Genomic DNA, 23,388 nt, shown 5'->3' on the forward strand with positions numbered 1-23,388 from the left:
CGACACTAACCAATGTGAACAAGACGTTTAGACCAACCCTAGAACACCACAGAACAGAAACAATTTGGTCTTTGACCGACCCGTCCACCTTTTCCGGTCACACGCCTAACAACTAATTGTTATTGGTTAATTACTTATTTTTTACTACTTTGTTTTCTCTAATAATTTGGTTGGCTTTTTAGTTTATTGAGTGTTGTTAGTAAAAAACAAATAATAACACTAATCAACACAATAGCCTTCGTAAAAGATTCAATTATTTGAAATAAATTATAATCCCTTCTGAGTCTTTAAATTGCAAAATTAATTCTGAATTTCAATTCTTTTTTAGTATTTATTTTTGGGCACTTAAAAAAAAAAAACAGAGCTCTGTGTTGTGTTTGGCTTCTCCACCGCCGTTATATATAAAAACCCTTTCCTCTGAACCCCCAAAACTCTCGGAGTCGGAGCCATCATAACATACACGGACAATGACCGGCGCATTGTTTAGAAACGCTGCCAACGACGCAGCTCGGATCTTTCGATTACAGAGAACAGCGGCGACGAATCCTTTCGGAAAGCTTGATCCTTTACCGATAGGAGGAGACGTCCGACGGCGGTTGCAGTCTAGACCTTATTTTCGTACACCTCAGTTCTTCGGGAAAGCAAAAAAGGAAACATCAGGTGTCTCTGGTTTCTGCTCTTCCTCGTCTTCTTCTTCTTCTTCGACCGTCTCTACTGCTGGATTCATCGGTTGGTATTTGAGTATGGTGAAATCTCGGCCGGTTTTTACCAAATCCGTCACTTCTTCGCTTATTTACATCGCCGCCGACTTGTCTTCTCAGGTAGTTTCCTAACTTTTTATTCAAAAATCAGAAGCTATAAATAAATGCATAGTTTACTAGTTGATGTTATATGTTCTGTGTTTATGTTCTTCGAGTCAAAGACTTAATTTTGATCTTGGTTGATTCAGTCTTAAGATTTTATTGTGTGTTTCTAACAAACTGTAATAGTAGAAGTGAGTGTATCTCCTTGGTGCTTTAGAGATTTGAGATAGGAGAAAGATTAGTTTGATTCTCAGTAACGTGTCATAAGGGGATGGAGTTAATGTGAATTGAGTTGTTAGATTTGTTTGTGTTTCTTTGTTGATAAATGTGACTTAGAGCTGGTGTTTATGTTTGATGTTTCAACAGACAATACCGCAAGATTCTGTTGACTCTTATGATTTGGTAAGAACAGCAAGGATGGCAGGTTATGGGTTACTAATCTTAGGTCCTACACTTCATTATTGGTTCAACCTCATGTCAAGACTGTTTCCAAAGCGAGATTTGATCACAACGTTTAAGAAAATGGCCATGGGACAGGCGGTCTACGGCCCTGCCATGAATGTTGTTTTCTTCTCATCTAATGCAGCCTTACAGGGTAAACTTTTTTAACTGTAGTTGACAAATCTTGTGGGTTGATATAGAACAGTTTGTTTGATGTTATGTTACATTGTTTCTCTAGGCTTGTCTTGCAGACATCAAAGTCTGACTTTTTTTCAATTAATTTTTCAGGTGAAAACGGTTCTGAGATAGTTGCTAGATTGAAGAGGGACCTACTTCCCACGATGTTAAACGGTGTCATCTATTGGCCTTTGTGTGATTTTGTTACATTCAGGTTCTGCCCTGTTCATTTACAGGTATGTATGCTTTGATTACTTCAATTTTCATTTTCATTTTGGGGACTCACTTTGATTTACCTTTTTGCTTCATTTCTCTTGGTTATTAACTCAATTCTGGTTTCTTTGTTTTTTGTTTTTTGTTTTTGTCTACAGCCTCTTGTGAGCAACTCGTTTTCGTATCTATGGACAATCTACATAACTTACATGGCAAGCCGTGCGAAGCCAACTGCCATTACAAGTTGAAACAGCTCTCTTGGGAGCACACAATTTTCTCTACTCGGGGGATTCGATTATGTAATCTAGAAAATGAAGAAATAGAGCTCAGAAGCTTTTTACTAAAAGAAGCACAGCATTCTTTGATTCCTCTCTGCAGATCTCAGTGTCAAACTAAAATGTAAAGCATTTGGACATGTCTTGCACTCCTTAAGATATTTAACACAAAGTCTTTTCTTCATTGATTTTTGTTACATGAGTAAGGCAAACAAGGAAAGAGTAAACTACAACAAATGCTATGTATGAGGAAGCAAAAAGTAGAGAGTCAAAGCTGGTGCTATATTTAGTGTTATTGATATATGAAGAATCCTTGTGTTCCTTCCTCATGGTGACAAGACAATTGGCAATATCCACACAAAGCAAAAAAAATTGGCTTACTTCTTTTTTGCTTTCATTATTAATTTTGTTACATGAGAGAGAGCAAACAAAGAAAAATATACGAGAGAAAAACAAATCAGCTAAACAAATGGCGTTTACTTCGAAACCTCTACTACTTAATCTCACTTCTATTTGTAAAGAACTTGTACAACACCAAGAAGACCCACCTTTCTTCTCTTCATAGCTTCTTCCAATAAAACTTGAAACATCTCAGTAACTTTTTTCAACAGCGCAAACCAAACCAGAACACTCTCTCCAAAAACCCAAATTCCAGGTTCAATGGAGTAAAATCAAATGCTATGTATCAAAACTATGGTGTTTGTTGCTAACTCTTTACTTTTCTGAAGAACGGGAACAGATCTTCTCCATATGTATAGGCCAATCTTCTCCAAGAATCTGAGGATTCAACTCCATACCAGCACAAAAATCTGACATCGACACATATGAAAGCCTTCTGCTTTGCTGTGTATACTGGTAATTCATCTCTCTTACCCGTTGTTCATTCCCACATCTAGTATTAGCCAAACTCAAACAAGGCTGTATCAGTCTTCTCATAAACGCATCCAATCCGCTATTAAGAAGACTAACAGAGTCCATAGTTACCTTTATCCCTTCCATCTCCAATCTCCTCTCCAACCGACTCCTCAACGTTCTTGTATCAGGTAGTTCACCAATGCTCTGACAAGTCTTGAAACTACTGCTACACATAGATACATTGGAAATAGACTTTCTAGTAGCACCATTCCTCCTAAGACTCATGGAAACACCAAGCGGAGCAGTAACAGGACTCTTGCTCTGGACACTTGGACTTCCTGCTAATTGTTCAACCTCTTCTCCTTCCTCCACAGATGCAACTTCAACAGGAGGTCTACTTCCAAGAGAAAGCAATTCAGTAGCACTTTGTGCCTTGGACATAGACTCCTCGTTTGTAGTAGTTAGACTATAATGAGGCTTCCCAAGTGGACTCGGCCTGTCTCTGAACTTCGAATCACCATAAAGTTTCTGGCTTTGATTGTTCTTCGTATTCACATTACCAAATCTAACAAAGCTGCCACCTTTCTTGGTAAATCTTGAAGGTGGAGACTTGGCAACACTAGCATTCTTGATGATGGAACGTAATAGACGGTTATGGAGATGGATGTGTTGTCTACCGATGGACTTGATAAAGAACTTGTCGAATTCAGATTTGGTGATCTTCAAAGCGAAGAATCTTCTGAGCTGATGGAAGTAACTCTCAGCTCTTTGATGCCCAAATTCTCGGAAGATAAGGGATTTAATCTCTAACGTATCTAACCGGGATGAACCTTGAGCTGCTTCTGATCCCATTCTTCAACAATTTTAAACTAAACCCCTTAATACCACATCTGTAAAGTTTCAATTTTTAAGATCCTAGATTCTCTTCTGAACCTTAAAAACCTCAATTTTTTCAACACATACCTGAAAAAATCGGATTTTTAGAACGAATTGAAGTAACGAAACAATCAATTGTGAATTAGGAATTCAGAAGTTGAAAGAAGGGAATTAGAATTAAGAAATCAAGCATCGCAATTAGTAGCGAGAGGAGGTCATCTCGCGAGAATGGGAGAATCAAAGGGTGAAGAAGATAGATGAGTAGAGAATAAACTTACCCAGTTCAAAAAGGCTTCACCTTTGTGCTGCCCTAAAGGCAAAGAGGGACTTTTGTTTAGTTCCCTCGTTTCATCATCTCATGTTCGCTTCTTCTTTTGTTCGTCTTCTTACGCGAGAGAGAAGAAACTGAAGAACCTGTTTGGACTACGAACAGACCCACACGTGCGTTTAAATGAAAAAAAACAAAAATAGCTTCAAACTGTAATTTTGTTAAATAACTTTGTTTTCAGGATTTGATTATGTTAATAATTTTGTTTCATAAATTTCCCATTTAATATGTGTCATATAAGTGGTAAATTGGCATTCCTTAACTGTGGACAGCTGTATAGTTTTTTTTTTTTTTTTTATCTTTGATTCACATTGCTACTAGAGTCATTATCTACAGTGATTCAACACATTTGCAAAATTCAGTGTTACAATGGTTCATAGAGCGGTAAAGCCAGCACGACCAACAGTAATATCAACACACAATTCAAAAAGGTAAAAGAGAAAACTCAAAATTTATATATGAGAAGCAATTGTGGAACAAGATTGGGCTATAAAACAAAAGAAGACAAAAGATTCAACAGCTCAAAAGCTTTATCAAAATAGTTCAACATTTATCAAATCCATTACAATATCTAAAGCTTGAAAGTTGAAAACCCCAACCAAATAATTGCTTCTGCGTAACACCATTAGACTTCTTTAACGGTACTGCACACAAAGGAAAACAAAACAAGATGAGTTAGTAAAACATTCCAAAGAGAATGAGACACACAATAAATGAAAGATCATATCAACCGTAATATATAACATACCTTGATGAAACCGATTTCCTTGGCGTTGCTACGGAAGCACTGTCTGCAGCAGTTGAGACCATACTTGCGGATTAACCCATGCGAGTTTCCACACACACGGCTACACAAACAACAACAACATCCCAACCCTTTTCATTAGATACCTCAAACATAATCAACACCATAAACCATGACTCAGTAAACATGGCAGAACGAAACAACCAACACAGGGTACTAATCTCATAACACAAAAGCAAACTGATGTGGTTTACAAACACATGTAACTGCTGAACCAACCAATTTAAGATAAAAAAAGCATCATGACATTATTTGTTAAATCATTCAAGCAAACAAGTTTGGCTATTTCGAATCAAGTGTTATAAAACAACATCAACATGAAGACAGTAACAGAACATCAAAAGTAAACAGCATTCAATAATGAAATCTATGCGATATGAATAAGATTACAATCTAAAACCAAACACCAGTTTAATCAAACCAATACGAGCAATAGAAGACCAGATTCAGGATAGAGAAACACGAATCTGAGTCTCAAGAGTTAGAAAGAATATGAGATTACCAGGTACGGGATCCAGGCCCGTATTTTTTGGGATGTGAGTTCCACACGTTCGAGTGACCCATGATTTCTCAGAAGCTGCAAGCTAGAAGACGACGACGAGCGGCGAGAAGACAAACAACACTCTATAGAAATTGAAAACCCTAATTTTCGTAGTTAGTTTATATATAAGTTGCGAGTGGAACCAAAAACAAAGAAATTATTGGGCCGTATAGTATAGGCCCACTCTTGATTTGTAGAAGATTTAAGTAGCGATAGAGAAGTCCACTACAAATTTCTCAGAATTATTCATCCATTTTGTAGTTACCATAGTTTTTTTTTTAGATATCGGACTTGAATGTAGATCATATGAATTGTGAGATTTTACAGAATAAATTTTACAAAATAATCAAAAAATCTTAACTTATGATGTTGGTTTTTTTTCATAAATCAAATTATCTTTTTGTCATCCAAAACATATAGCAAAGTCTCAAATGTTACAATATGAACATACTCTTGACTCTTGAGTAGTGATAAGAAACTAGGAATAATAATCTCAATATATATTTCACCCGTAAAAAGACTTTTCTATTTTATATTAAGAAAATACTTCCCAACCATATAATGTGGGAAGATTTCAGTAAAGTTGTCAAACTATTTATGATTGGTCCTAAACGATTACAAATCTTTTTATTTTGTTTTAAAAAACCAAAAACTGTCAAAGTATGAGAAGAAGAAGTTAAGAAAACGACAGAGAAATATATAACGGACGAGGAACAGTCACATATATCAAGCTTTGGTGCCAAATGATATTAAAATAAAAATAATAAATACAAAATTACAAATACACTATGCAAGTAAGAATTATTATTTCTGAGTTTTTTTTTTGTGTGAATTTGATTATTTGATTAATACACCTTATTTTTCTGCATTACCTGTTAACATCAGAAATTAAAACAATAAATATTTTAAAATTTCTTGAACAAAAGTCAATTTCTAATTTAATAGGTGATAAAAAAACAAAGTCAATTGTAATTTAATAGGTTACAAAAACCCAATGTCAAAAGTATAGAACGAATTGCTGAAGAATATCCAAAGTGAACCATATTATTTTTTCGTATATGCATATTTTTCATGTATTTGGTTTTTAGAAGTTAATCTCTTCATTTATTTATCAAGAAAATGCTGTCAAGAACTCAAGATCCAAAATAGACATTTTTAAAAGACATTTAAAAGTAACTGGAAATGGAAAGAAAAATATAATATTTGTGTCAAATAAGTAAATAACTGTACTAAATGTATCTGGAATGTCACAATCTATTACTAAACTAATTACTTAAAATCATGTCAGGATTATTAAAAATAATGTCTGTTCTTTCATTATGAAAAAAAATCTCTTAAGAACAAACCTAAATTTTAGATATTGGACTAATTGATGGGTTAACTGGATCAAACTAATAACTCATTAGAAAATAATAATTGATGGATTGATGGGTTAACTGGTAAAAATAGCTACATTAATATACACAATTTGGAGATTAACTGCGTTTTGATCCGAGATTCACCTGGGGAAAAATGAATATATATCATATATTTCTCTGCTCTATGATATTTGGTCAAAAATTTATTCTAATGTATATATTCATATTTCTAAATGCATTCAATAATGTTAGTTTTACTTGTTGTCTATAGACTATTGTTGCCATATTGTTTTTTGTCCTACATCAATCAATGCACCAAACGTCGAAGTCAATAAAATGGAAGAAGACGAATGCACGAGGCGGACGCAAACCGTAACAAACGTTTTAATATGAAATTAAAAAGATTCTGAAATAATCGTATACTTTTATATCATCAAATCAGGAAACCATATAGAAAGAAGAGAAGAGTTAAAAATAAAGTATATATAATTAGGTGGTCTAGTATTTGCAAAAAGGGTGGTCGTATAATGACAATTATTATATAGAGTAACGAATAAAGACATTCTCTTCACCTACCAATCGTCATCCGAATCAAATTTAATAAAGATACATCAAATAATTGCCTCTTATTGCTAATTGTAAACAGAGAGATTAGTTTGTATCTCTTTGCAAATTTTCTTTCAATCTATTTAGGTGTTCAAACGATAATTATTAGTAGATGTTAGTGTTTTTTTAAAGAGCGAACTTTATATAAAACGGTAAGATCAGACGAAAAAATCACATTTTTTCTAAGAAGTGGTCAACTACTTGGTTCAAGAGACTCCGGTTTTATTGACATTTTGCGCCTGTATAAACATTTGGAGCTTATTTACTCCAGTATCATCCATAACGCTGCAGCCAATCAGCCATATATTCATCAGTTAACATATGTGATTTTCCGATGATTCGATATTGGTTTGCGTTTATCCTTTTTCTAATATATGCGTGTGGTTTGCGTCTACGTCTATAAATATTTGTTTCGACAAAAAATCTACGTCGATATTTAAAGTGTCTGTTGCACACACAAATATATATATTTAAAGTGTCTATAACACATATTGTTTAATAGTTATTTTGGTTAAGTACTTGTTAATTTAATATGAACAATGATGCTGAGGAATATCCGACACACGTTGCACCTTGATCTCTAATTATATGTTTGGTAGGATTCTTTTAGTTCATTTACCTTATTATCGTAATGACCTCATAATATACTAACTTCCAAACTTGGAGATTTCACTAATGACCTCATAATATACTAACTTCTGTTAAATAGTGTTGTTTTGCATCTGTAGTAATAGGAAAGGACAACGAGCTAATTAAAAGCGTTATACTGTATATAATAACTGTATAAGAATGATTGTTGGCAACAAAACAAAACTAGCTATAAGAATGAGTTGATGGCTATTTTTTCACCATTTCACTTTATATACGTTGGAGGTAGTAAAAGTTTTCATACGCAATATAATTATAAAAAAAAAAGTAAACCAATCCGATGACCGGGTCAAAAGATATGTCGACATTCAGGAAATAAAAAAAGAAGCTGGATAGACACCTAGTTTGACACCGGCAATGATTAACGTTTCTTAAGACTCAAGAGGTTCAGTGATGTTGTGTATAAGATTTCCAATGTGTATTATGAATATATTTCACATTTGTACAGTATCTAACTCTGGGCGGGTTACTCTCGTCGTACGTTAAGTTAACTATGACATATGATGCCTAATTATATAGATGTGACGGACTTTGGTATATTATCCGATATGTGAATTATATTCTTGATCATAGTTCATAGACTAACCGTTGCACACAACAAGAAAGAAAAAAGTAGACTAGTCTTGCCGCATTTTGGTGATTTGGATGTATAACGATTAGACATAATGTGTAAGTATTTGAGACAGTATTATAGTAGCTTTCATTCTTCCTCTGGTTTTAAAATATAAAGCATTTGAGAAGTCTGATTTATAAACTCATGTCTGGTTGCATGTTTAAACATTTTCTTTCATAAAAATTTGTTCTCTGCTATTTGTAGTCAAGATAAGGATTAATGTCATTTAATGCTTCCCTGTTTTACAAAGATTTAGAGTCTTTCACACATAATAAACTCCTACTTTAAATATACAAAATATATATATTAATATATTTTAAAGTGATTCTTAACTTTACAAAATTACATCGTATAATTACACACATAATTAGCCTTGTTATTGTAAAAATTATCTGATTTTTTTTACAAATATTTATGAAACAAAATATAAGAGTAAATGATACTGCAAGATAAACAATGGAAAAAAAATTCTTCATAACTGGAAAAGACAAAGCTGTTAGATTAATTTTATTCTTCCAATTAATTTTCGGTATTAGTTCTCTAGAATTAATTATCGATAAAATAGTACTACTAAACACAAGAACAAGAAGAAATAACTAGGTTTAAAATTACAAAATAGCGTCCATGTTAACTGAAACGACAATGTTTTGATGAATTAAAAAGTGGTCGATTGTTTGGCTTTATGTTTTTAAAAAAAAGTTCTTGAGGGGGCATCAAATTGCCAGCTAACTACCCAACAAATAAATTGTAACTAATAAAGCATAATAATAATACTTTTTCCAGAAAGAAAAAAAATACTTGTTTGATATGCAATAATGTTTGGTCGTGCGGGCAAGGATTGCTTTTATAAAGTAATCTCCCCAAAAATACTGAGTAAATAGTTCAAAGCAATTTGATTTTAATCTAATCATTAGTATAAGAAAATTTCAGATCTGATTACCCGATTTGGTCTTTCGAGCTGTTCACAGATTTTATTCAACGGAATCCAGGAAAAAAAAAACGAAATACATAAATTTATGCAACCTATTGTAATGTACATGTATTAAATGATATTGAACATACATACTCATTTGAACAAAAAAAGAAAGAAAGAACATACATACTCAATCTCATAGATCAATTTACGAAACTCTGTCAGTTTCTTATTAATATGTACTTCTAAATATTTCTTATCCTTTTTGGGATTTTGCATATCCTTAACTTTTCATTCCACTTTGATAACATTATGCATTACTGCATAAATTCACACACATATATGATACTGAGTTTATACAGTAAGGTTTATATATATATATATATATATTGTTGTCTCTTAGTATTGCGTAAAGCAGACACTTAGCTGTCTAGCTTAACTAAAGATCGGGTTTACCTTGAATTGATTAAGTGTACGTAATTGTATACAATTCAGTTATGCATAAGGGTCGATATTAATTTGGGTTTTTTTTTTTGTTATTTTAATGACGTCATTTAGCTCCCAAACAGTCACCCAAAAGCTCATATAACCTCTTTGGCGATTCCTGCATACTCCTAAGAGGTTAAGTTAGAGATTTTAATTAGGATATTAACGATTATAATCTTCTTAGGAAACTGTCATATATTCACCTTAGCTATTTAAAAAACAAACCAACTTTAGCTCATGTCCAATAGTGTGCTTTAGGTAATTAACTTATTTAGGAACGTTTTCTTATATGATTTTATCATGGGGGAAAATAGTTCAAATAGTTTCTGGGTCCAAATTTCACAAAACTACTTATGTGAACATGCATATGAGATTTTTTTTTTAATCGTTTCTCTACAAAAATATTTAGGAAGAGATGGTGAAAAATAGATTTTTTCTGAGTAAATTGTCACAAATAGTCTGCTGACGTAAATCACATATTAAATATTACACCATTGTTATCAGGGCCGGCTCAAACTTTTCTTGCACCTTGTGCCAAAAAAAAAAATTTCTTAATGTAAAGGTCTTATTTGTAGATTTTCAGAATTTTGGGGTTTTTTTGTCAAAATATGAAACATTAAAGAGCCTAAAAACCTTATAATTTTATCCAAAATATTGTGACATGGTGCAAAAGCACTCCTTGCACCTCTCCAGCGCCGGGCCTGATTGTTATAACTGTAGTTGTGGAGAATATACTGTAATTCATGAAATATGGTGGACAGTGTTCCATTTACACAAGAATGTTATTTTTAATCCACTTTTGTAATAGTACTTAAAATTTTACTTTCTCGAATCTCATAACAACAGATTAAAATTTATGTGGGGTTTGAAAAGAGACATTAACTGAAAGAGAGTGTGTTTTTTTTTCCTTCCTTATAATAAGAATGGCTTATGAGCTTTTGGACTTTCCACGCGCACGATCTGCCGGCCGTCCAGTGGTTGACTCAACCTAATCAATTATTACTCTATTTAGTTAATCCAAATAACTCACAGTTTCAATTCCTTTTTCTCTCGTTTTAAAAACATTATTATGACACAAAAACTGTCACGTTCAACAACCAGGTCTCTTGATTCTCCACTTCACCTCTCTCTCTCTCTCTCTCTCTCTCTCTCTCTCTCTCTCTCTCTCTCTCTCTCTCTCTCTCCAACTCATAAACCCTCTTGTCTGCTGCAAAGTTATTTATCCTTGGAACTTGACAACTTAAGCAAAAAAAATGAACTCTCGATATGTTTAGATAATATATAATGAATTACTTTTGATGTGATCAATGTTCTATGTGTACAAAAAACTGTCTAAATTAGTTGGAAGAGCTTTTAGTTACTTGATTGCATTTATAAATTAGATTGAGAATTCTTAGAGTTTCATTATAAGCACTATATTAAATGAAAAGGATAGTAGGAACAAATAAATATCATAAGAACAAAAGCAAAAAAAAATACGTAGCTAAACTTAATTTATTAATTACAATTATGCGAAGCCATGGCAGTTTTTAAATCACTATTACACGCTTTCCAAAATGTAGCTTCTAATTTTGCATCAACTTGACCTAAAAGTGAATTGCGCTTATTGTCGAAATATTCTGTTCTTTATTCTATTGCAGTTTTGATATATACTCCATAATATAAAACATACAATTGGCAAGTATTGTCAGGAGGATACCCAAATTGACAAACGCAATCATTTTCTCTCGTACTAATCCACCAATATTGATTGGTTCAAGGTTAGTTTAACATGATTTAAATCATCGATAGACGAGAATCATATATGTAGCCGTCTAGCTCCATAGAGTTAGATTATGCATGATTTTAAATCATTCGGGAAAACACAGCTGACAACAAACATATAAAAAAACAAAAAATGTAAAAGTAGAAAAGAGATATGTACATATTTCTCTATCTTTCCTAATGTTTAGGAATAGGTAATTCTAGTTATATAGTTTGTTTTCTTTAGTAATCGTATAGGCAACTACGTGTATCTACATATCTTTGCAGGGAATATATAATTATCTCCACTATTTTTTAGACTCAAAAGTTTATCGATTATTTGTTAGTTTTGTAAAGTGAAAATTATTTAATACGTTGTATATATCATTATGCAGAATTTTTTATTAAGATATAATACACCTATATTTTATCGATAAAATAGGAATATTCTGAAGATATGTAGAATATTGGAGAAAAAAACTACTTTACTATTAAAATAAGGAAAAAATCTTATATCATGGCAGGTTGAACTGTATGGGAACCGAACTATATATGTCCTTCGAGGGAAAGTAAATGTTCATAGGTATCATATATATTGTAGTTTTTTGAAAGTGAACCAACACTTTTAATTGTATTCAATCGATATTATACTCAACATTAAAACTCAAGGGATTGACGCAGTTAGAAAGCACATGGGGTCTTACTATAGTCGAATGCATTAGTAAAACGGAAACCTAATGCATGCTAACTAAAATATATTCGACATCGCGAAGTCGAGAAATCTAATGAGCTCCTCCATATTTTATCCCAAAGATGTTGTGAATACCAACCACAACATCATGTCTCACCATTTTTCATATTGGTCATGAATTAATATATCAACCAACTATAGTTTTTAATAAAAAAAACCTTATACTTAACATATAGTATATGTTAAGCAATGAACAAACGGAAATGCAGAGTCATATACGACAAACGGAAATATATAACTTATGTTTGATGACCAAGTTGTAGAGCCCACAATAATTAGCTGTCAATATCTAATGGTATCCCCAGACTTGGTTATTTATAAATTTAAATTAGAAAGATGATTGTAACTGGTGTCATTTGTGTTGACATTTATCCACTAACTCTCATGTTCTCTATATATACTTCCCAACTCTTCTCCATCATTCCCTCACTTCTCACAAGACTTCCAACACACACAAAAAAAAAAAAACTAACATTCTTAATTAAGACTAATCTCTTAATTAACCATAAAAAGAAAAATGGAAGCCATGGGAGAATGGAGCAACAACCTCGGAGGAATGTACACTTATGCAACCGAGGAGGCCGATTTCATGAACCAACTCCTCGCCTCCTATGATCATCCTGGCACAGGCTCATCCTCTGGCACAGCCGGTGGTGACCACCAAGGCTTGTATTGGAACCTTGGTTCTCAACAAAACCACCTTAGCCTGGTGTCCGAGGCCGGTAGCTTCTGCTTCTCTCAGGAGAGCAGCAGCTACAGCGCTGGGAACAGTGGATACTACACCTTGGTTCCACCCGCGGCGGAAGATAACCAAAATGAGACAATGAACTTTGGGATGGAAGATGTGACCATCAATACTAACTCTTACCTTGTTGGTGAGGAGACAAGTGAGTGCGAAGTTGAGAAATACTCTTCTGGAAAGACTATTTTGCCTTTGGAAACCGTAGTGGAGAACCGCAATGATGAGGAAAGCTTGTTGCAATCTGAGATGTCTGTGACTACTACTGATCATCAAAAATCCCTCACCGGCTCCAAAAAGAGATCCCGCGCCACATCTAACGACGTAAGTCCTTTATCGGTTTTAAGTCCCTAGATAACCCATTGTCAAGTTAGAGAGACAAAATTAATTAGATAGTTCTTAATTAGTTGCCTAATATATAAACGGTTTCACTATGGACACAGAAAAACAAGAGAGCAAGAGTGAATAAGAAAGGACAAAAGAGCATAGATATAAGTGGGGATAACAATGGAGGAGAAGGGGAAGAAGGAGAGAAGTTGAAGAAAAAAAAGAATGGGGCAATGATGAGCAGACAGAACTCAAGCACCACTTTCTGTTCGGAGGAAGAATCGAACTATGCTGATCAAGACGGTGGAGGAGAAGACTCCTCTTCCAAAGAAGAAGATCCCTCAAAGGCCCTCAACCTCAATGGCAAAACAAGAGCCAGTCGTGGTGCAGCCACCGACCCTCAAAGCCTTTACGCAAGGGTAATTTATTATTATTATTTCTTAACTAGAAAGTTTATAAATTTCCCAAATAGTTTTTTTCTTTACCACAATAAAATGTCAAAAATTAAAATTATGTTTCTTTTGTGTAATATATAATTAATCCGAGTGTTCTTTTTGTCTTGCAGAAAAGAAGAGAAAGGATTAACGAGAGACTAAGGATCTTACAAAATCTCGTCCCTAATGGAACAAAGGTAAAAAAAAATCATGCAAACGTTAAACGTGCATGCTTTACATGCAATTTTACTTTACAATAATTTTTTAATAAAGAATTCTTAACAAAGATAATTTCTCAAATACGTAACAGGTTGATATCAGTACGATGCTTGAGGAAGCTGTTCATTATGTCAAATTTTTGCAGCTCCAAATTAAGGTATGCAAATAAACTTTTTTGTACATTCATGCATGTGTTATGTATATGAAAATGATCTAACTAATATTTCGCATGCAGTTATTGAGCTCTGATGATCTATGGATGTATGCGCCGATTGCTTTCAACGGAATGGACATTGGTCTCAGCTCACCGAGATGAATTAAGCACATTTGTGATTTTAGTTGGATTTTTTTTCTTATATATACCCAATTAAAAAATGTAATATTCTTTTCCTTTTTAAATATTCTCCGCCTTCGGACGAGTTCGATTATAATTTCTCGTACGATCGATGTTCAATATGAGAGAAATGGAGAGTCACATTCGATTTTTTTACATACTTTCTTTTTGTCTCACATTCCAATTCTTATGATCATCTTTTCAATTGAGTTATAAGCGATAGTTTCATCACTTTTTAGATATTGATGTTTCTTGTTTTCGGGGTTATCTATTCATACATTTATTTACGTCTGATTGTCTTCAACTCAATGTGTGCTCCACCATTTATTTAATATGATGTTGTCAAAATACCTAACGAATGAAGAGGTATAAACTGACGTTTGGCAAATATTTGAATATGTGCGCATAACTCTACAATGGAAGTATGTAACTTAGATTAAAGAAATATTCCATATAATTTAATTTAGTCAAATTATTTAGTGTACGACATTTTGATTTCATATTTTACTGTTGAAATATCTACTGTGTGATATTTACTATTCGAGCTGTATTTTCGTTTTTTTTCCTTGACGTTAAGTTCATTCCATAGAAAATTACAACGAAATTTGTCTAGGATTAAAAACCTACTTTTACACAAAAAGCTGTGATGTGAAAACAAAATGCACAATTAATCAAAGCACTCACTCCACGAACATTTGTAATAAGGATGAAGTATGGCAACTTCTGAACTTCGGCCGCAAAATTAAATGTTCATTCTCACACGTATTCATGAATAATTAAGACCAATTCATTGTTATGTATTGTTTATTATTTACAATCGAATATTTCAGTTGATTTCCCACAGTCGGATTTTTGTAAATAAAATATAATTGTTCCCATGCAATTAGCTGTGTTTAGACCATCTTATTATATATATAATAATAAAAAAAAAAATAATTATACCTTGCCAAAGAGTTCGAATATATGATATAAAAAGATATTGAATGAGTTTTTTAAATTTCTATATAGTAGCACAAAATATATTAAAGTGATAGAATAGCATATCCAACTTTTTCCACTAGAATATAATCGCAATCAATCATATTCATGGCAACCAATATCAGATATTTGATTTTATTTCTACTTAATTATAATTATTGAAAAATTAATACAACTATTATACAACTTTAGTCTATTCAAACTTTAAACGGCTAACTTGAAAAGTTTGTTTCTTTTTGCAATTTGTACTACATCTTATTTGTATCTTAGTTTTTATTTACCAGTTTTAGTTGTATTAGACCATCTTTACTCCAGTAACTCAATAGAGTTACTCAGATATAAACTAATCATATATTTAATACTAAACTAATTAAAGCAATCCACATAGAACCTAAGCAAAATCTTCCTTCCACTAGAGAACCCCAACACACCATTGCTTAAGTCAAAACAGAGAAGGTTTTTTGTTTGTTGCAGCAAAAGAACAGAGCATAGAGAGATTAGAGAAAATAGTAGAGAAGAAGATGGGAGCACACACATTTAACAAGTTCAGTAGTGTCAATGTGACACCACCTACATCTCGCCGAGACTCTTGCTCGGAATCCACTATAAGAAGAAACACAGATACAAATTACAAGTGTCTCACTCATCACTCACTCATGAACACTCTTTGTATCAACCTATGTTCTAATGAAAAAAACACTCCCCAAAGCTAAAGCTATTACATGTTTTCGCTCACCCTTCTAGCTACATTGTGTGCTACATAATGCGGCTCCATATGGTTCCAACTCTCTCTCACGACCTCATCTTCAATTTACTTGAATCATATGCAGAAAGAACAGAATCATCTTGGCTTCTAACCTGAAGCACTTTGATTCAACTTGTAGTGAATCTCACTAACAGATTATACCATTGTAGACTCACCACAATAACCTGTTTAAACAACAGGAACTAGAACAGAACCCCTGCTCAACCATCTTGTTAAAAACAGAACACACTAGTAGCTTGAAAACTCACTACTAGCAACCATTAACATATCTCTTATCAGCAAAATGCTGATTAAAATTAAGAAACAAGATCAGATGGTTGTTACATAATATGAATAAATATACAGGAGAGGAGATCACGAGAATAAGTAGTTAGACTCACATCTCAAGAAATTGCAGGATGAGATTTATTGACTGAGATTTATGAGTTCATTCCAAGAGAGAACTCTATTTTTATGGATGAGAACATGTCCAGGATTGGGATGAGAGATTTACCGTCGGAGGAAGAGCAAGAAGATGAATGGACCGAGTCAGCGAGTTTCTTCCGAGTGGACGGTTGGGATGAGACCAAGTGAGACTTCATGTGACCACCACCAAGTGCTCTGCCATTACAGAAACTCTTGGAACAGAGCTTGCATTTGTGTTTGTTCTGCATTTTTTTGCCAAAGAGAACAAGAACCTGTGCCCACATTGTTATTTCCCTACCTCGTCCTTAACATCATACTCGTCCTGTCAAACAAACCAAACACATGAACATTTACTACTGCATACGAAACAAATCTGTTTGTTTGTTTTACAAAGAACTGACTAGAACTAAGAGCAATGAAACCAAATGAAACTCATTCAATCCAGGACACCTAAATTAAAGACATGCAACTCTTCCATGGTTCAATGTAGATACCCTACACGACATTTTCAGTTTCAGAAGTATCAAGTTGCAAACTTCAGCCACCATAAGCTATATAAACAAACCCCACTTTTTCATAACTCCCCTATAAAAAAACAGAGATATCTTCCACGGTTCATCACCATCCCATTTATGGATGGCTTGTCACAAAAACTTGTTGGCTGCAGGGTAAAAAGTTGATCAGTTTAACAAATAAAGTCCAATGTTCATAATATCCAGATTTATCATGTTAGAGATATCAATATTATTTCTTCAATTCTAGCCAACTCAGTAGTGATACAATGTCCTACTTTCAGTCTTAGGCGGCTAGCTACAATACTTGCGTCTTAGAACTAAGTTTCGAATGTGATGAAGCATATTAAAACAAACTTTTTACCAGCAAAAACCAGTGCTCACCTCAGGAGAAACCATAGGTGCATTGAGTGCAGTAGCAGCAAGCTCTCGTCCTCCATTCAGAGCTCCAACAACAGCTTCAGATCAGTGCTAACTCCTTTCTGTCAATTAAAAAAAAAACGTTAAACGATCACAGTGACCCGAGAACGATACCCAATACGAAACTGATCAGAATCTTCAAAGAATCACCGTTGATCTCAATTCCTGAAGTATAAGAGAAGGTATTATAAGAAGAAGAAACCGGAGATGAAGCCGCCGGAGGCTGAGACGGAGGAGGTTCAACGGCGGGAAGGTGATGGTTATATTGATCGAGCATCCAAATCGAGTAGATTATGATCGATACACCGATGAAAGTTTGGAGAAAATTCAGGATCTTGAGAACAGAAGCGAACGAGATATGACAGTAATTGTGATTGGAAGTCGAAAACAAATCGGTGTCATATACCAAAACCCTCGAGTTTAATCGATTTTTCTGCATTTAAGGTGAATCGACGATGGATTCGCCGTTAACCTCGAGAGAGATAAGAGAAAGGGTCGGGAAAGAGAGAGAAGAAAATGAAAAAAAAAAGGATTTATATTTTTCCGGAAACCAACCAAAATTTGACACGTGCCGTTTCTTATGGGTTGCTTCCGTTCCCTCCTGGAGCTGCGATTCTCTGATTATAGACCATATTATAGGATTTTTTAATTTTTTTTGGGACAGAAATATGAGAGTAACCTATAGAGTACTCCCCAGTAGAGATGCTCTTACTATTTCTTGACCGCCTTAAAAATGTATACCACACCATGAGTTTTTGTTTACCAATCGAAGCCACTAAAGTAAATTTTTTTTTTTTTTTTTTTTGTTAAACCACTAAAAGTAAATTGTTGCAACAAAAATTAAACAAACTAGTGCCCTATTTAATACAAGTTAAACTATATTATAATAGGTAGTATAGTTCAATTAGGACACATAGATTGATAGATATAAGTTATATCAATATAACAAATACATATGTTAGTTGCAAAATCGTAAAATTGACTATAAGAAGTTGTGAAATTGACGTGATAGTTATTAAAATAGGTTTTGACTTTGGCTTTTGGTCACATCTTAAATTACGGGTTGACTTTAGGTTCATGGTACTCTTGTATTCTTTTATTGTTTTGTCAACCGGTTGAATTATGTTTTGATGGTAACAGCTACAGAAAATTGTAAGTTTTTTGATTACTTTTTTTCTTTTACAATATATATATATATATATATATATATATATTTATTTATTTATTTATACATTAGTGAGAAGTAAGAACAAGTCTTAATGTTTTTCTCATATCCTACAATTTGATTATTCAAGAAAGTTAAAATAAAGTGTAGAAATATTATATAAAGATCGGTCGATTATGTAAGTTATACAATTTCATAGTTTGACACCAAAGCCCACAAATGACGACTGTTTCTACCTCTGTAGTCTATACTTTACTCATATCGTTTTTTTTTTCCAAGTTCTACATATATATATATATATATATATTTATTAATTTGGAATAATAAGCTCAATTCGATAAATAACAATTACAAGAATCAATCAAATAATTTTTGAAATGACAGTTCATAAAAACCCCTTCCATATTCATAAGAAACAAATATATCTGGCTACATAATTCTTAATAGACTCTTTTCTGCTTTGAAATTTTATCGGACCATCAACTAGTTCAATATAATATATCCAATTAGTACACTAATGATCAACAATCATCAATACGAAGTTACAAAATCTGATATGTGATCACTGATCACCTTGATGACTATAAGTCTATTAATAATGCTCCAACCAATTTTGATCTCTAGACTATCCATCGCTTGGTTTAATTTTTGCACCGTAAAAAAACTTAAAAATTCAAGATATTTTTTCACTGATCCTACAAACAATGATTAATCGACTGATCCCATAAACTTAAACATTCACGATATTTTTTTTAGTCTTTAGAGATACACCTTTTATTATACGGGAGTATGATAAGTACCCTGTTCGAGAAACACCAGATCACAGCTCCCTTGCAAACGGTACGATTCGATTTCGACTGTACCACAAAAACTTAACCGTCTCTAACAAACGCCGAACCGACTTCACGTGGGACACGGAGGGTATAACCGTCAATTCCACTTAACTTCCCGCTTCTTTCACTCCGTTAGCTCACAATCATCATCATCATCCCCAATCTCACTTCCCCAGAGAGAACTTCACAAATAACAAATTCACAATCAAGAGACGAGGATGAAGTATCTCGGAGACTACAAGATCGTTTTACTCACTTGCTCTGTCATCGCTCTCAGCATCTACATCGCGATTTACCGAATCGAGTTTGGAAACGGCAATTTCACGGCGAATCGTACCGACGGTGGTGGCAAGGTTTCCGAGAACCCTTTCTTCGATGATGATTTCATGTTCATGTCCGTCTCTGAAGATATCGATCGGTCTTTCTCCCTACACTACGATTACTACCGTGAATCTTGTCCTTCCGCCGAGAAAATCATCGCTAAATCCATCAGAGATATCTCCGATGTCAAACCCAGCGTTGCTCCTTCTCTCATCCGTCTCCTCTTTCACGATTGCTTCATCGAGGTCAGAACTTTTCTGATTTGGATTCTTTTGGATTTCCCTTAATCTACGATAGATCTGTTGATGATTGTTTCGTTTGGGATCTTGCTTCGGGAGTGTTGTATTGTGATCTCTCTGCTTCAGATTTAAGTTCATCTCTGTAATTGGAATCATGTTGTTTTAGCTTTACAATTTCAATTAGGCGGTTTATTTCTCAATCTTTGGTTATGGATTTGCAGAAATTATGTGTGTTTCTATACTCTGATTTGATGTTGTTTAGAGCATACTTAGCGAATCAGATTCTATGTTTTCTTGAGAATTGATTGGAGTTTGCGCATGTTTCAATTGGGGATTTGTGTTTTGTGCTACAGGGATGTGATGCATCAGTCCTTCTAGACGTTGATGAATCAAATACTTCTGAGAAAGAAGCATCTCCAAACCTCTCTTTGAAAGGGTTTGATGTGATTGACGCTATTAAGTCTGAGCTGGAGACTGTTTGCCCTGGAGTTGTTTCCTGTGCTGATCTTCTTGTCTTGGCTGCTAGAGAAGCAGTCCTTGTGGTATTTATATCTCGACTCTCTAGCTCACTCTTCTGGTTTCTCCATGTTGATATTTTTATGCAACGCCTTAATCATGTCTTTGTAAACTCTCAGGCTGGTGGTCCATTTTATCCTCTGGAGACTGGAAGAAAAGATAGTGCAATGGCCTTCAAGAAAATTGCGCAAGACGAGCTTCCTGGACCACAAGCTATTCTCTCTGAGATTCTTGCGAGGTTTGCTTCCAGAGGATTCAGCAGGAGAGAAACCGTCAGCTTATTCGGTAGTTTCTCACCTCTAAATGTCACATCTCTCTCTCTCTCTCTCTCTGCTTAGCTAAATCTGGTTTGTATTAGGTATTCTTCACTTCTTAGAAATGCTTAACTCTCTGTGACATCTTGGAAATGGTTAACTCTTGTGATATCTTGGAAGTGCTTAAATCCTCTTTGTGACATGATTCGTTTGTTTTGACTGTTGCTAATGATTCTTTTCTTATGACTGTTCCTAATGCAGGTGCACACAGCATAGGCATTACTCACTGCACATTTTTTGAGAACCGCCTGTACAACTTCTCAGGAACCGGGAAGCCTGACCCTGATTTCAATCCAGGGGTCGTCCAAGAACTGAAAACCAAATGCCCCTTCTCTGTCTCAGCTTCATCTCCATCTGCATCCCCTGGTTTAGTACCGTCCTTACCTGCATCAGATTCCAGAAACAGCTACGGTATGAGCTCAGGAAGCAGTAATGATGGAGTGATCGACTTGAGCTACAACAATGAAGGAGGTGATGAAAATTTTGGAACTCGCTACTTCAAGAGACTGATGGAGAAGAAAGGGCTGCTGTTTTCTGATCAGCAACTAATGGGTAGTGAAGAGACTGAGTTGTGGGTGAGAGCATATGCTTCTGATCCGTCCTTGTTCCGCAGAGATTTTGCCATGTCGATGATGAAACTATCAAGCTATCATGTATTGACTGGTCCCCTAGGTCAAGTGAGGACAACATGCTCAAAAGTCCTGCCTAGGAACTGATCTTTTCTTTTACCACTTTAGTGAACTCATGTTGTTTAGAGTTCTGTTGATGAGATTTTCTGATTTTGAGGGAAACATATCCGAATATGTAGAAAGTGAACTGAGGATTGTGAGTTTGATTGATATTCAGAATGGCATATAAATAAGTTGAGTTCTCTTCTCTCTTTCGTTGTGTATGTATGATAGTGATACATAGATAACCATCCCTAATTTTGAGCCATAAGATATGTTGAACATAAAAGAATTAAGATGGGGTGAATTAAGAATGGGCTAGTCGTCTATATAGGGCTTGTGATTTGGCCCATATGTATAAGGCCCGTATACTATACTTTTAAGACCACGAATTACTAGGGTTTATAATTTTTTGGTCATTTATCGTCGTCTCTCTCTCACGCCGTCGCCGCACATCTCTTTGAACAGTGAGCAGAGCAGTGGACGATCGATCATGGGTCATTCCAACGTGTGGAATTCTCATCCGAAGAAATATGGTCCAGGGTCTCGCACATGGTATTGTTCATTTATCTTCTTCTCCCCTCTCTCGTTTTCTACAATTTGTTTTAGTTCTGAGAATTCGGCTTCCCTTAGATAGACCTCTGTTCATGTCTCGGATTCGTGTTAATTGAGGAACATTTTAATCTGATTCTTGTTTATTATTTGTAGCTTTTTGATGTGAAATTTTTGTTTTAGATACTAAATATGTGGTTTAGGTAGGGTAAAGAAGAGTATTAAATATTGTTGTGAGCTAATTTATGAAGATCATGTTTAAAAGCTTAGCTTAGAAGAGCATAGTTTAAAATTACCATTATTCTAAAAGGGCCAAACTTTCATGTAAATCACTGCATAATGATGTAATGTTATTGTTTTCCATGATGAACACGAAAAATTTGACAATGTTACTCTCTGTCTTGAGTTGAACTGTTAGAGAGTTGTTGATTCTTTTTTTACACTTGGTTTTTGTAATCCTTTTAACCAAATCAAATGATCTATTTTCTTGTCAATAAATATAGAAAGAATCTTGTGAATCTAATGAAAAGGTTGGGAATTGTTTGTTGTTTGTGTAGCCGTGTGTGTAATTTAACAATAATGCCATGATGCTTTTTTTTATCTTAAATTGGTTGGTTCAGCAGTTACTTGTGTTTGTAAAAGACATCAATCAGTTTGCTTTTGTGGTATAAGATTAGTACCCTGTGTTGGTTGGTTGTTGCGTTCTGCCATACAGAATAAGTTTTAGCATGTTTATTGAGTCATGGTTTGTGGTGTTGATTTTGTTTGAGGAATCTAATGAAAAGGTTGGGATGTTGTTGTTGTTTGTGTAGCCGTGTGTGTGGAAACTCGCATGGATTAATCCGCAAGTATGGTCTCAACTGCTGCAGACAGTGCTTCCGTAGCAACGCCAAGGAAATCGGTTTCATTAAGGTAAATAATGTGGTGATGATCTTTCGGTTATTGTGTGTCTCATTCTCTTTGGAATGTTTATTTAATTCATCTTGCATTGTTTTTTTTTCCCTTCTTTTGCAGTACCGTTGATGATCCATGTTGTTTACACAGGAGCATCGTGTCTTTTGGGTTTTGATCTTGTAATGGATTTATCTGCATTGAACTAAATCTGACAAGCCTTTTTAGCTGTTGAATCTATGAATTACCTTGTTTGACTATTTTGCTTATGAATTTATAATATCTTTGCTTTATATATATATCATATGTAATCTCTATATTAT

General features: G+C 34.2%; 6 protein-coding genes and 1 long non-coding RNA gene across 7 annotated transcripts; 4 read left to right on the top strand and 3 right to left on the bottom strand.

Moving 5' to 3' along the window:
• LOC104729856 (PXMP2/4 family protein 4-like) lies at positions 330-2,093 on the top strand. The gene is made up of 4 exons (XM_010448879.1): positions 330-821; positions 1,170-1,398; positions 1,533-1,657; positions 1,793-2,093. Exons 1-4 carry the CDS (start codon positions 468-470, stop codon positions 1,880-1,882), a joined length of 798 nt encoding a protein of 265 aa, XP_010447181.1. The 5' UTR covers positions 330-467; the 3' UTR covers positions 1,883-2,093.
• Positions 2,171-4,080, bottom strand: LOC104729857. The gene is made up of 2 exons (XM_010448880.1): positions 3,919-4,080; positions 2,171-3,727 (listed from the first exon to the last, which is right to left on the bottom strand). The coding sequence occupies exon 2, from the start codon at positions 3,614-3,616 to the stop codon at positions 2,624-2,626; it is 993 nt and encodes a 330-aa protein (XP_010447182.1). The 5' UTR covers positions 3,617-3,727; positions 3,919-4,080; the 3' UTR covers positions 2,171-2,623.
• LOC109128049 (40S ribosomal protein S29) lies at positions 4,397-5,407 on the bottom strand. The gene is made up of 3 exons (XM_019233748.1): positions 5,276-5,407; positions 4,717-4,816; positions 4,397-4,612 (listed from the first exon to the last, which is right to left on the bottom strand). The coding sequence occupies exons 1-3, from the start codon at positions 5,335-5,337 to the stop codon at positions 4,604-4,606; spliced, it is 171 nt and encodes a 56-aa protein (XP_019089293.1). The 5' UTR covers positions 5,338-5,407; the 3' UTR covers positions 4,397-4,603.
• On the top strand, positions 12,880-14,737 carry LOC104729858 (transcription factor bHLH85-like). Its single transcript, XM_010448881.1, has 5 exons — positions 12,880-13,495; positions 13,615-13,917; positions 14,064-14,129; positions 14,243-14,308; positions 14,387-14,737. The coding sequence occupies exons 1-5, from the start codon at positions 12,950-12,952 to the stop codon at positions 14,465-14,467; spliced, it is 1,062 nt and encodes a 353-aa protein (XP_010447183.1). The 5' UTR covers positions 12,880-12,949; the 3' UTR covers positions 14,468-14,737.
• LOC104729859 lies at positions 15,974-18,060 on the bottom strand. The gene is made up of 3 exons (XR_758349.2): positions 17,717-18,060; positions 17,531-17,628; positions 15,974-16,956 (listed from the first exon to the last, which is right to left on the bottom strand). It is a non-coding gene; the product is annotated as an uncharacterized LOC104729859 (long non-coding RNA).
• Positions 19,722-21,832, top strand: LOC104729860 (putative Peroxidase 48). The gene is made up of 4 exons (XM_010448882.2): positions 19,722-20,130; positions 20,478-20,666; positions 20,760-20,925; positions 21,156-21,832. The coding sequence occupies exons 1-4, from the start codon at positions 19,783-19,785 to the stop codon at positions 21,668-21,670; spliced, it is 1,218 nt and encodes a 405-aa protein (XP_010447184.1). The 5' UTR covers positions 19,722-19,782; the 3' UTR covers positions 21,671-21,832.
• Positions 22,025-23,364, top strand: LOC109128050 (40S ribosomal protein S29). The gene is made up of 3 exons (XM_019233749.1): positions 22,025-22,177; positions 22,987-23,086; positions 23,189-23,364. The coding sequence occupies exons 1-3, from the start codon at positions 22,116-22,118 to the stop codon at positions 23,195-23,197; spliced, it is 171 nt and encodes a 56-aa protein (XP_019089294.1). The 5' UTR covers positions 22,025-22,115; the 3' UTR covers positions 23,198-23,364.

This window comes from Camelina sativa, chromosome 12 (assembly GCF_000633955.1).
Source record: "Camelina sativa cultivar DH55 chromosome 12, Cs, whole genome shotgun sequence".
NCBI lineage: Eukaryota > Viridiplantae > Streptophyta > Magnoliopsida > Brassicales > Brassicaceae > Camelina > Camelina sativa.